Genomic DNA, 15,076 nt, shown 5'->3' with positions numbered 1-15,076 from the left:
GTAATTGGGCATTTTAAAAGCAATTTTCATATAACATTTTTTTAATGATGCGTTTTAGACATACATTCGTGATTTTTCTATCCAGCCAAACTTTGTTTTATCAGGTTTCCAATCGTTGAAGTTGCCTACTAAAGGCCTCAAGATTGCTACTTACATTTTTTAGCAACCGTATTATGATCTAAAAAAGCGCTACGATTTTTCAAAAAGTATGTTTGCTGAACCCAATATCACCTTAATCGCGCAGTTAAATGCATGGGATTGGACCATTCGTGCAGTATAACGCAACTAGTTGCGAACAATCGCGCGCGTGATGCGTTACTGGAAATTTACCCTAATAATATTGCTTTGAAATTAACCTGAATTAGTTGTTAAAGTACCAGTGACTATTTGGTTATTGTTTGTTTTTATATTCATAAAAGCTTGCGTGTTCGCTTTACACTTAGTGCCTAAGCTTAGTATTAAGTGCATAGCATATGGTAGATATTAAAATGTATAAATGAGCGCTATCTCGCCAACAAACTGCGACCGCAGTTTGGCGAGGAATAAAGTGGTGTCACAATGTTATGATAAATACCTTTATGATAAATAAACTAAAAAAAACTCACCAACCAATCGCGTTGTGGCATTAGACTGCACTATTGGCTCGAATTCGGCATGACACCGCTGTACTGGCCCCATTCTTATTGCCCGGAAGGCCTGTCCTTAGATATATGTCAATGGATTGGACGTAATAAAGGCCGTTCGTACATTTGATCGAGCGTAATATGAATGGCCTTGATTTGCCGCTTGCTGCGCGCCGCTTGCGTCCAGTCCACAGCCTTACAATTAGACATTTAGCGCATATTATACGTGGAAACGTTGATCTCACAGTTATACGAGTTTGCTAACGGGCGACCTGCGGCGCGGGTTGTGGCGCTGTGGTCGTGCTTCCAAAATGACGTACAGGGAAATTCACTTCATTCAAGGCAATAGGAGAAATTATTTTATTTGTACAGTTGGACATTGTAACTAAAAACTATTCAGTTTTAAGCTGTAAAAAAAGTTATTTTCTTTTAGGGTTCGATTGGAAAGGCATCGATTGTTTTCTCAATATTTAATGAAAAATACAGCTCACTAGTTTTAATAATACGGTGGAACTCTCGCGATATCTCCCGTTTTCCAATAAAAAAAAAATCTTAGGCAACATACGCATTAAAACGCATGAATTCTACGTATTTACCATTCAGTTCAGGTATCCTCCTTATTTCAAGTTTTATTTATTTAGCTTAGACTTCATATTTAGCTAAGATATAATCTATGCAAGATACGCCGTTTCAGATAAAAATGACGGAGCATTTCCTATGCTTTTCGTTACATCGACTGTGTTCAACAATGTTATCAAACAGATATTGTTAATCAAGTTTTTCTATTAGATCATTACTATCATTATCATACTCAGACATAAATATTAGGGCTCCTATACACGATGCCCCAGCGTAGGCCTGTCTAAGGGACGCAGCTATGTGGTGGGATGAGATAGCAATATCACATGCTCCCTCTAACGCATAAATGCGTCATTTGGACTGGACTACGCTGGGCCATCGTGTAGAGGAGCCATTAAATTTAAGATTATAGCAGAATATTATACTCAAATATGTACTATTTTAAGTGTAATAGATTTAGAAAAATGCTGGCTTATATATTCTAGATACTAGATTTTGTCCGCGACTTCGTCTTCGTGGGATAATGTTGATGATGATTGATAAAAACGTAATAAATTATCTTATGTCCTATCTCAGCCTCAAGCTGTTTCCATCCCAAATTTCACTTCCATCCCAAATGGTGCCAGAAAATCGGTTCAAAGGCTTTGATCTGGTAAAAGATAGATTGGCAGACACAGACTAAGCGTTTGCTGAGACGTAGATGACGCAGTTTCACGCAGCGCAGGCCAGGGGGCCTACCGCGAAAACCGAAATTCGCAAATTGCGGGGAAAGACCTCTCTCTCTTGTACTCTTATTAAGACGTAATTAGAGTGACAGAGAAAAATGCCCGCAATTGACGAACTTCGATTTTCCCAGAGCAGATTTTGTGAAGTATGAGATGTCGTTTATGGCTTCTCTACACGATGGCCCAGCGCTGGACCAGCGAGATAGCCATGCGATGTTTGAGAGCACGCACTATGGAATGGGCCACGTGTAGATGCGTACGCGCCATCGCTGGCCCACTAACTTTGATGTGCGGATGGAAAACCGACCGGCCATCCCATCGCCATCCCACCGCGCCATAAGCCATTCAACGCCACTACCCTCTCTACACGCTGGCCCATCTTAATGGGCCAGTATGATGGCCGATAATGTAGAGGAGCCATTAGCTACGCACGGTTTGGCACAAGGACGTTCCATACTTGACAAAATCTGCTCTGCGCTTCGTGGAACTGCGTCACCTGTATCTCAGCATACGCATAGTTTTACTTTCGCATCTATAAATAATATTAGGAAAATCTATCGATAACTAATAAAACATAAAAGACGACCCGATCAAAGTAAATGCATTACCTTTCTTCCATTATGTAACCCAATCGCTAAAGATAATTTGAGACATTTGACTTGTCAGCACTAGGTAAAATGCATACAGCATTCTGTTCATAATATCGATAACCGTATTACCAAGCAGGAAGGTTTATATTTGTATGCTCGCTTGAGTTAAAAAGTGCATTAGAAGCGTAACCCAATGATTTAGATGAAACGCCGAACGGCTTGTATTACGAAACAGCACAAACAGTTACATGCAGTAGGTAAGTCATTTGTACCCAAAGGGTAAAACGGGACCCTATTACTGACTCCGCTGTCCGTCCGTCTGTCTGTCTGTCTGTCACCAGGCTGATATGAACCGTGATAGTTAGACATTTGAAATTGTCACAGATGATGTATTTCTGTTGCCTCTATAACAAGAAATACTAAAAAGAGAAGCTAGCAACTGATATGTTTGAAATCGCAACCAAGCCTGTCTACGATAATGTAAAACGGAGGTTTTATTTATAACGAAATTTATAAAAAAATAAAAGTAACGAAACTTAAGAAAGTTTCTAGTTACATTGAAACGGAGTTGTAAATTGTAATGCACATTGGGCCTTACGAGGAAAGAGGGCCAAAGGGCCTAGCCAAGATGTCAATCGTTTGCACCGTAGCGAACGAAAAGGTAATCTCTCTCTATCACTCTTCCATATAAGTGCGACAGAAAGACATTAGCGTATCGTACGCTACGGCGCAAACGATTTCTTTAATTCTTAATTGCTGTGAGTTTGTTTCAAACATGTGTGAAGTTGGGTTACTGTTATGCACCTGTTGCGGAATGCATCCTTATGCATAATGCATCCAGCTGGTGAAGATTACGGAGGCATGTCTATTGGCCTGGTATTCGCGGTTTGTAAGGCTTATAGGATTATTTCGGGTCAGATGGTTCGTTTGCAATCGTATTCCGGGTACGGATAATTTACTTTTTTATCGAGCGAAGCAAGGATCTCCGTTTCAACTTGATTCTTCTCTACAGGTCGCATTTGTTAACACTAGTTATATGGATTTTTTCTCGATTTAGTTTTTTTTAATTACAAAATGACGGAACCACGGCGTTTCTGGAATATACAGCTCGCAGAGCCAGTATATAAAAAGTGTTTGTAATATTTGGTGAAATACAAATAAAATAACTTTCATCACTGACATACCAATATGTTACTTTATAAGATGGCAATAAGCCACTTTCTGTGTTTAGCCGTCACACAATGTCAATAAGTTTACTGCGACATAAACGCATATTGCTCATATCAGCGACAACCTACGGGTATAAATATAAATATGCAGGTTATATCGAATAAACTACAGTTGCCACTTACTCTACTCGCCTACTCTGCCCTGTGACTCTGCTCACCGTCTGAAGTTGACTGAACCCTATAGTTCGGTTACCTCAAGATAAACTTGAAAAATAATTTCATTTACCTATGTCAGGGGCCCACTTCTCGGACGGTATTCGACTAATATCCACGGCCTGTCAAGTCGTATACTAGCATGGCAATATTCTAATAATATTAGACTAATATCGTTCGAGAAATGGGCCCCTGTTAGAAAGAAACAGATAGAGTCACTGTATAATGAAAATAATACACATTTTAGATATAAATAAGGTGCAAGAGTTGTATTGGTAACGGTCATGTTGAATAGCGTAACCTGCGAGCAAATGCTTTGACGTAGCAAAATAAATAGCTGGTGTCAGTATTTATCAAGGTTTTCTTAAAGATAGGTAGATACTGCAGATTATACATATACAATAAATATGTTTTCTTGAATCTTTTTACCATTTATAAAAAAAAAACTTAGAGTCGGCAAGAAAATATTTACTTATATAAGGGTAAATTAAGCAATATCAAACAGAAGATATCTCAAGATCAAGGCTGTTTGAAAAACATAAGGAAGAAAAAGGTTTTGGTAAACTCTAGGCTTATATGTATAGATAAGCAAACTATAGCAACTTGCTTGGCCCTAAATTCTAAATCCAAAGGTTGAAATAATACCTTCACTGTACTGTATAAATACAGTATCAATAAGGAATACCGTTACAAGAATGCGATGTGTCTAACCTGCAATGTTGTGCGCAGATCCGTTGTTGGTATCTAAATCCAATAATACCATCGGCGGTCCATTATCACAAAGCATATAGATGATATTTCCGAACATGTTCGAGAAATGGCTACTTACTACTGACGTAACCGGACGAAATAACCCGACCTGGGGAAAGTACGAGGTAAATATTTTGCCTTGCGCACACGCTGCGAATTTGGCGATACATATGGCTATTCGTAAACGCAGAGCAGTTTCTTTAAGTCACATGAACCCGTCGCCAAAAGACAGAGATGGGCATTTCGTAATTGATTCCTGATTTCATGATTACTCGAAATTACTTTTGGAATCTGATTACCGGTTCCCAGATTACTTTGTAATCTGACTAGCTGATTACTAAGTACAATTACATTTGAGGAATCTGGAATCATCTGTTGGAATATTAAAATTACTAGTAATTGGGAACCAGTGTAGATTCCTTATTACATGAATGGATTACTTGATTCCTTTCAGATTACTTCAAAATATATTTTGTTATACATAAAGCTATATTTCTGACTACAGACGTAAAGTATATTTCGATTTACTATATAGATGCATCTTATTTGTATCCAGTGTGCAGATTTCGAAAATTATGCCCATTTGAAATCCAAAATGGCCATCATTTTCGAAATCTGTATTCCCTAAAACCTATAAAACGACATCCATGACGATTTTTATGGCATACTGCATGGCCGCCATCTTGGATTCCAAAATGGGCATCATTTTTCGAAATCTCCACTCCTGAAAACCTATAAAACGATATCCATGACGATTTTTATCACGTAGTGCACGGCCGCCATCTTGGATTCCAAAATAATCATTATTTTACAGTAATTATAGAGTTTCACACATAAAATGTATTTGTCTTCTGGGATAAAAACGAAGGAAATTATTTTGACATTAAGTAATTGTAATTTAGTCTGGATAATATTACGTAATCAGATTACTCGAGTAATTGATTACCGAGGAATCACGATTACACTTGTAGTTAGATATATTCAATTCCGAAGGAATCAATTACGCAAGTAATCGGCGGGATTGACTACAGTAATTTAGATTACCAAAGGAATCGATCACTAAGGAATCATGATTACTGTAATGTAATATGTAATTTAATTCCAAAAGTAATTGATTATGCCCAACTCTGCCAAAAGACCGCTCCCATACAAATGAGTTTTTAAAACGATTTTGTTTGTATTAAGTACCATTTTATAGACACGACAACTAGGAATAGATTGGTATTTAACGTACAGGATGTTTTTTTAGTCACCTGCAATAATTTAAGGGGTGAACTTATAGGTCATACTGAGCAATTTCTACTATGTGACCAACCCCGAAATTGCGAAAGAAATTTGGCTATTTCACTGAAAGAAATGTTTGCATAACTGTAACAAAATTTTGGTTACTGTTTACACAAAAATTGGGACTTGCGAACTATGTGTTATATGTTACAAAACCGTGTTTGGCTATCAGTGTTCAGGTACTGGGTATACACTACAAAATAAGTTTGTAAATTTATGCAAAGTTTATTTTCTTATAACCGTAGTTTAGTTATTTAGTAAAGTTACAAAACCAGTTCGGCTATCTATTTTTTTCAGTGTTCATACATTTTCCTTGTCTGATCACAGATGTTGAGATTTTGTATGAAAGAGTGATTTTTTTTCGCAATTTTGGGGTTGGTCCCTGTTGTAAAAGTTGATCAGTATGACCTATACTATATGTTCATCCCGTAAATTATTGCAGGTGAATAAGAAAACATCCTGTATACCGGTGTACTTAACTGTATTAAAAAGAAATAGCATTTACAATCGTAGTAGAGTTTTGGTGACACAGCTCAAGTAAGAAAGCACAGCAAATGTTTTATGTAGGTACTTCATAGCAATCTTTAGTCAAGTTTTAAAATATATTCTCATTTCTTTTATAATTTTTTTTCATTTTGTAAGAATTCGATATGTTATCTAAAAGAATCCCGTAAGGCCGTATTTGTATGATTTAAGATAGATATATATTACTAAATCAAATTTTCATAGAGAAAACTGTATGTTATTGCATTATTTCTATTATATTACTTGAACTACTAAGTTGTATTTTTTTTATTTTATGTCATGTTATATCAGAATTTTGTTTTAAAATAGCGGCGGCTGGAACGTCATAATCACGGCAGTAAAGCGTCGGCGAACGTCACATATTTTCTGACGTTAATTGACTGCCGCAGTAATGTAGCAACATACTACATCTGCAGGTGACATCCGAACGTCACATTTAGGCATAAGTTTATGTGGGGTAAGAGGAACTACGGGACAAGGGGGACACTTGCAGGGAAAATAACCAGAGATACTTAAAAATATATATAATTTCAGAAAAAAACCTAACCTATAAATCACATTGACTTAAAAATACCTAAGTAGAAGGACTTTCCTCATACGGTTTCCCTTACCCCGGGCAAAATAAAGTATGTTTCTCTTATCCTGATCTTATTGCAAGGGTCAAGTTACGCCAGAGACTTGCTCACATATGAGAAAGCAGTTTACGAATAGACTTGGCATTGCACTAATTTTAACCGTTGATTAGAAACACATTTGTCCCGCGTCATTAGTGCAAATACGCTGTGATCTACGCCACGATGCATTTGCATCACAGTTTGGCTGGCTTGTCTGGTAGCAGAAGATCTAGCTGTCTGACTGTCTAGCACACATTGTACTTCATTTCAGACTATAGAGTACTTACATTTTTTATCGCTGACTGTACTTTTCTTTCAACGGGTAACTAATAGTCATTGAGAAAATTCTACTAAACCTAAACACAATTAGATTGCGTTATTTTATCACAGAGTTGTTTATGAGCAACCAGAAGGTGTCACAAAAAACACAGTTGGCTATGCATAGACGGGTGTTCATGCCTACGCTTATGTATGGTAGCGAAAATTGGGTATGGCATCAGAGCCAAGTGAAGGCAGTGGAAATGAGAGCGTTAAGAATGTGGTGTGAGATTACAAGATAGAATTAGGACCAGTGTGATAAGGGAAGTGTGGACTGAAAAAAGATGTAGAAACAAAAATTGAGAAAGGTATGTTGAGACGGTTTGGACTTGTGGAAAGAATGATTGAAAGAAGGCTAACAAAGAGAGTGTATAAGGGAGAAGTAGAAGCGGGAGTTGGAAGGGGTAGACCCGGGCGGATTTTCTCTGATCAAATCGGGGAAATCCTGAAGAAAGGCCTGGTCAAGAGCACCCTAAATCGGTGAGCGTGAAACTATGATGAATCTTATGTAAGTTAAGGAAGCGAACGAGGTTTGTCAGGATCGTAGCATTTTTTAAATTTGTCGTTTTTGTCTTCTGGCGGAAATGGCTTGATGTGATATCACAGAGTTCCTATGGCCACCTCCAGTATGTATTAGATCAACTCGATGGTACCTTAATATTGCATTTTCACCCAAATTACAATACATATGAAGTTTAGTGAAGCTTTCCAAAGCGGATGATCCTTTTATTGCAATACCGAGAGGTACAGTCAGACTAGAAATCAGTTTACTATGTAATACCACTAATTTCCGTAAACAATCGAACGGGAGCGTACAAATCCGATGAGCCAATCAGTGATAAGAATAAAGATTAATCACGATGTCATTCGGTAACAGTTTATTTATATATCCCTGTCATACACGCCCATTGTCAACTCAATACAGAGTTTAAACCCTATAACAACTCAAGCTATTTCAAACTCAATTGAGACGTAATAAGACTCAAATTGAAATGACTGATAAACTGGCAGTTAATGTCTTGTGGTTGCAACGATGTTGTTTTCTAAGAAATCCCTTGTCATTACGGCATAAGTCTAATTTTAGTAGTTGGCAATAATAGTTATACCATAAATTATAATCATTCACGCACAGTAATGGATGTGGACGCCTTGAGTGAGTGACTGATAGGTGCTATGTTTGTATACATTAAGTTCATTGACGAAAAACAAATCGTAATAATTTTTAGATGGTCTAGAAAGTATTTTCGTTTTTTAAGATATGTAATAATTATGTAGGTAGAAGTTAAAGTTTTCGATATTTCTTAGAGGAATTAATGATTTTATGACTACCTTGCAAATCTTGCGATACATGCATAGATACTTTAACTGTCATCCCCAGGTTAATCCAGATTTGTTGAAGATAGGGAGCGTGCATGAACTGTAGGAGGCAGCACAGGAGCCGTCAGATTTTTGGCGCGAGGCGTAAATGTGATGTTTCTTGTTCCGATGTAGCCCACAAGATAGCAGAACCTACTATGCACAAGAAAACACGTGACGTGTAAATGTGCATGTTTATGGTTCCGATTCAGGCCACAAGATGGCAGACCCTCCAACGCGCACGGTCCCTATAGATAAGTATCGTCTAATAACCATGGAACTTCCCAGTACGAAAAGGCATCCCTAGTTAACCCAAGGATCTGAAATTGCTCGGTCGAAAAATATCACTTGACTTTTTATTTCCTCGGATTCAATTTTAGAGCTGAATCTGCCACGAACAGTTATATTGACACTATTTACAGCATAGCTGGTATAATCAGGTCATACAATAGCACAATGATGGCAATATTGGCTATGGCAATGGCGCATAATGGAACAATCGACTTGCATCAGATTACGCCAAAGCGCAGCCGCCAATCTGCGAGCATTAGACGGGTTAATTGCCACTATCTCGTATATGGCTAGACAGAGTATTGAAAAAGCAACCTTGCTACTTGGTGATAGAGTACAGATTGGAGGACAGAGGCACGATACGGGCTAGAGATAGGTGCAAAACTGTATGCGCAGGCTTGAAGTGCATCGTATATCATACAGGTTTAAATCTAAAGAAGATTAAGAGAATCCATGGTTTGTTTTTGTTATAGATCTTAAGAGCTGCTAGTAAGGTTTAAATTCGCGTAAAGTGTACTCATTAAGAGATTGATTATGGCTATTTACATGCGATTTACAATTAACGCGCCATTATGTGGGGATAGCCGCGATGACCTAAACATTGCTTTTAACGTTACTTTCGTCGAATAAAAATCGTTTTATTGTAAAACGTATAAATATTTTTAAAATAAAAAATAAATAATTCAGCCTATATACGTCCCACTGCTGGGCACAGGCCTCCTCTCATGCACGAGAGGGCTTTAGGCTATAGTCCCCACGCTAGCCCAATGCGGATTGGGGACTTCACATACACATTTGAATTTCTATAAATATTTTTACTATGTAATTTTTGTTTTACATTTACGTATTTGCATCATTAATAAATCGAAAGGAAACAAACACTATGTCATTGTATATTCTCTCATCATCATATTCCTCGCGTTGTCCCGGCATTTTGCCACGGCTCATTCGAGCCTGGGGTCCGCTCGGCAACTAATCCCAAGAATTGGCGTTGGCACTAGGCCATCTGGCCGCGTTAATGATTTGCATGTTATCTACGCGGCCTGACCTTCTAACCCACAGAGGGTAAACTAGGCCTTATTGGGATTAGTCCGGTTTCCTCACGATATTTTCCTTCACCGAAAAGCGACTGATAAATATCAAATTATATTATTTCGTAGGTACATAAGATCCGAAAAACTCATTGGTACGAGCCGGGGTTTGATCCTGCGACTTCCGGATTGCAAGTTGCACGCTCTTACCGCTAGACCACAAGCGCTTATTGTACCTAAGTTCTCTATTACTTTAAATTTTAAAACATTGAACCGTTTAATCTGAACATGTGGAAACGCTCTTATATTATTATAGCTATAGTAAACACCCCTATAATGGAACAGGCACCAGTAATGGTATAGACAAATCCTGTCAAACAAGTATTTTATCATCAGTTTTTAATCGCTGGCAACATTTTACCATAAACAAGAGCCAAAGAGCTGCTAAGTTTAATTTTTCATTGGCATTTGTTAGTTTGAAAATATCCCATGACTGGAGCAAAAAACCACAGTTTTAATTGGTTAATAATATTGAAACCAATTGCAGTAGCTTTCATTAAATACATAGGAAACATAAAGGACGAATTGGACATTCAACAAGCGTAAAGCGGTAGACATTTTACAGGTGTCGGTGAAATATCAAAAATACTCCAAATGTTCTCTTAAATGTCCCATGATTGGTGCCGTTAACATAGGTACATTTATCGGAATTTGAAGGAATGTGCACACATGCCTAAAGCAAGTGCTATAGAACATAGCCCACGTTTACAGCTTGTACCGATGACCTATTTGCAGATTATCCACATGAACGCTATATCGGCTTTGGTATGCATTTCGCTTTATCTCGGCAATAGAATGCAGAAGATATATCGCAATAGGCCACGCTGCGGTAGGTAAGCTATGTTTTGTTTTGGTTCTAGCTTAGACTCAACTATTTTTATCAAGCAGTTACGTTTGCTAGCAATACCTACAATTTTCAACTAGGGAAAAAATCAAATTATTTCATTTAATTCTTTTTTTCTATTTAAGTTTATGTATGTATGTATATACTTTATTGTACATAGAAATAAAAACACAAAAAACACAGTTACAGAGTAAATTAAATACAACAAAGGCGAACTTATCCCTGTATGGGATCTCTTCTAGTCAACCTTTGAGGAAATGAGTCAAACAGAAATAATGGTGAATGAATGACAAACGCAAACAAAACCTAATAAGCTATTTTTTTTGTTATTAGGGGAAAATTGAAATATTCACCGCTTAAGGCAAGTCTCGAAAATACGACCTTTTTTACATCGGTAGAATCGCTCTTAACCAACTGAGCTATCGAAATTTACCAAAAGCGTGCGAGTTTTTCCAATGCTCTATCTTCTTTTTGTGATAATAAATTCTTCTTATCTTATATTAAAGGCACTGGGTTCCATTGCTGTCGAATTCATATGAAAATATGACATACTAAGACAACACTCCCTCATTTTTGTTCTGTTTAAGCGCCCGATTCGAATTTTATGACGTCAAATATTAAGCTACGATATGGATCGGATATGTCAGTGTTAAAAGTGAAGTTTTTGTTTGAAGGGACATCACTTTTGTTATGGAAGGTAGAGGCAAGGAACAGAATCTTCATATACCAAAAAGTGTCCGACAAAAAACCATAAATAGGTGGCGCTACAATACCTAGAATACTTGAGAAAAAAATCTAATCATAGACAGTGCACTTCACTCCGCCAATAACGCCTAGGTTCTTAGCTCCTCTAGCGCTACTCTGGAGAGATTTGGAACTATTATTTATAGCTGACAGCTGGACACTTTTGCAACAGTTCCGCCTAAGGAGATTCTGTTCCTTGCCTCTACCTTCCATAACTTTTGTCGTAGATCGGTGCAAAGTTTAGAATAGAGTCAAACTAATAGTAGGGTAATGCATGCTAACATGTCTAACCCAGTAACATGTAAATAAAATGTGTGTTAATTAACACTAACAGGAGATAATGAAAACAGAAAGGAACCAGTGACAGAGTGAAGTGTTTTCTCGTGTTAATTGTTTTGTGTTTTTTTTATACTACGTCGGTGGCAAGCAAGCATACGGCCTGCCTGATGGTAAGCAGTCTCCGTAGCCTATGTACACCTGCAACTCCAGAGGAGTTACATGCGCGTTGCCGACCCTAACCCCACCCCCCTCGTTGAGCTCTGGCAACCTTACTCACCGGCAGGAACACAACACTATGAGTAGGGTCTAGTGTTATTTGGCTGCGGTTTTCTGTAAGGTGGAGGTACTTCCCCAGTTGGGCTCTGCTCTAGATCTGGAATGACATCTGCTGTGCTGTGCCCTACCACACAAGGCGAGATGACATTCACAATGCCCATACCTCTCTTTTGGACGTAGTTTAAGGACATACCCGGGTCCGGGTCGGGTGTTGTGACCATGTGCAAGTTACGGATGGTTTCAAAATAGTTAAAAAGGTTGTAATAAATTTATAAAAAAATTACTGCCTTGGGTTTATTGGGTAGTTCAAGTTTCACCGAGGCAGGAATTTTTCCACTTTTATATTTATTCTAAGCTCATTAAAGCTTCGTTTGCAGACTTTTCTGCGTTTAAAAAATTAAATAAGAAAGGTTCTCGGAAGTTAAAAATAATAATTGAAAACTAAAGAAACTAAAAGTTATTTTTGTAAATCGAAAAGTCGATTCTCATAGGTATATTTATTTTGACACTTGGAGAGACTTTACACCTCCAAATTTTATTAGTATTAGTACTCTGACATTGGGGACCTTTTACATCTCCAGATTTAATGTGTTTTTAACCATAGAGACTATACATCTCTATTGTATTGTATTAATTATTTATTTTAAGATTATTATAATGTAATGTTTACCCAGGTATTGGCTGTTGTATTTATAAATGTTGTTATGTATTTTTCATGTCACTATATGATGTTACTATAAATGTTGTATTGACTTGTAAAAGAGCCCTTGAGGCCTACTTGCAGAATATATTTTTGAATTTTGAATTTGAATTTTTGAATTTTACAAAAGTATGAGAAGTACCTAAGCGAAAGGGTTTTTTAAAGGGAAAATTTCACATTGTAACTAAATACCTATATGAACTTATACATAATTATATACAATTTAGGATTGTAAGTGACTTTAGGTAGGTCCCTTACATAGTTTTTATTTCTCATGCTCTGAATTGTTTGTTTGTTGTTGTTCTAAAAAGTATGCAGAAAGTGATACGTTTCTGCACTAGAGCATTTTACTTTCCAAGTACGTTTTTTTTAAGATAAGCAATTAACCTCTTAAGGCCCAGCCATAGAAATGAAAAATCCAAAATTTGCCACTGGAATTTGAACCTATAGTTCACAGAATACAGTAGATTTTAATTTGTTTGAAATTGCACGAAACGAAACAAATGCAACTCTGTCCTAATTGAAAATGATTTAAATTTAATTGAACTGAATAAGTCCTATAGTTAGGACCTTGGGCCTTACGAGGTTAAAATTTGGTTTGAAATGGATTTGTTATATAATTTCTAACAAGTTACCCAGTACGATATTTTTACCTATATGGTTATTTGAAAATACCCACAAGATATGCTATAAAAATTATACTTAGTCATGTTTTAAAAAACACATGTATTTTTTTTTTGTGTTCGAAATGAAAAGTAGAATGCTTAACTCAGGTGAAAGGCATTTCATCCCATGGTTAACAATCTACTATTACATCATCTTTTTTATCATATCAAATTCCAATATTAATGTGATCGGTACAAACACCTAAAAACGAAAAATACATTGGGCTATAGTAGAGCATCTTACCTGGCATACTGTTTTTATGTGTTGTGACTTTGCTGTGTCGTACTTCCACAAAATTTAAAGCTACCTATGCTATTATTATGTTAGCTATTTATGTATCTAGTATAGTCCGTTATATCAAGCGCAAATATTTACGAGAAACAGTGAACACTCAAAAACACTTACAGCGTTCCTCAGCGTCTCTTCTACCCCTTTCTTCGTCTCTTCTTTTAAATCCACCATCTCCTTAATAAAAGTCTTCATATCTTTTCCAACCTTCGCTGAATATTCCGTGTAGAGAAGTAGAGCATCTTCCCTGGCGGAACGAAGTTCGTCACGAAGCTGCGTGGTTTGACGTTGCTCGACGTCAACGTCGACGTCGACGTCGTCAACGTCGTTGACGTTCGGGTCTTCTCGGACGTATACGTATGTTGGCTGGAAAGAGAGGGAATAATAATTAATTGTTTAGTCATTTGTTTTTATGGGTTTTTGGAGTTCAAAAGGTTACCAAGTGCCACAATTTAAAACTTATCTACATATAAGTGTCATAAATACGTAGACAAACATTTTTTTCCATTCTGTAGCCTTACCACGAGCTTGTCACTGACACTTACTTTCTCTGCATCTCGTTCGTACTGGCATATTGTACGAGTGAGATGTATAAAGGGTAAGTTACGCAGACGTTAGCGAATGATGTCAGTGTCAGGTCAATGCCAAGCTCGTGGTAGTCGTACAGTTCTACAAAGTTAATGATAATTGAGCCAAATTGTCGTATAATATGGGCTCCCACTCCTGGTGGATAGTAAGCTGCAGAGATAACTGACCCCCTGCAAACAGCTTTCTATGCAGGAGGGTTGACGGATAGACAGACGCGCGAGTGGTCCTATAAGGATTCCGCTTTTTTTGTTTTGAGGTACGGAACCCTAAAAAGCTAAATAAGAAAATACACACAAGATGAGATTGAAAAAAACATATTTCACTGAAATCACAACACTTTTCCTTTAACAATTCTCACCACCGCAGCTATTTACCAAGTTAGTTGCATAAGTGCAAATCGGATCGAAAGACGTTTCCGCAATTTTTTTCAGACTTCCATAGTTAAAAAGTGTTGACACTTAAACACTGAAGTTTGGAGCAAGTGAAACTGGTGACATGGAAGAGGGGTCAGTCATCTCTGCAGCTTCCTGTACGTTTGCCCTGTATACTTTTGACATTTATGT

General features: G+C 37.3%; 1 protein-coding gene across 1 annotated transcript in view; it reads right to left on the bottom strand.

The window, feature by feature from the left end:
- Positions 1–14,313, bottom strand: part of LOC133515793 (uncharacterized) — a 28,876-nt gene extending 14,563 nt beyond the window's left edge. The window contains exon 1 of the mRNA XM_061848380.1: positions 14,043–14,313. Within this exon, the coding sequence (XP_061704364.1) occupies positions 14,043–14,120 (78 nt within the window). The 5' untranslated portion in view covers positions 14,121–14,313. The remainder of the gene's footprint in view (positions 1–14,042) is intronic.
- Positions 14,314–15,076: the final 763 nt, after the last annotated feature.

This window comes from Cydia pomonella, chromosome 3 (assembly GCF_033807575.1).
Source record: "Cydia pomonella isolate Wapato2018A chromosome 3, ilCydPomo1, whole genome shotgun sequence".
NCBI lineage: Eukaryota > Metazoa > Arthropoda > Insecta > Lepidoptera > Tortricidae > Cydia > Cydia pomonella.
The sequence above is the reverse complement of the archived record's forward strand: the minus strand, read 5'-3'. Positions and strand labels throughout refer to the sequence as shown.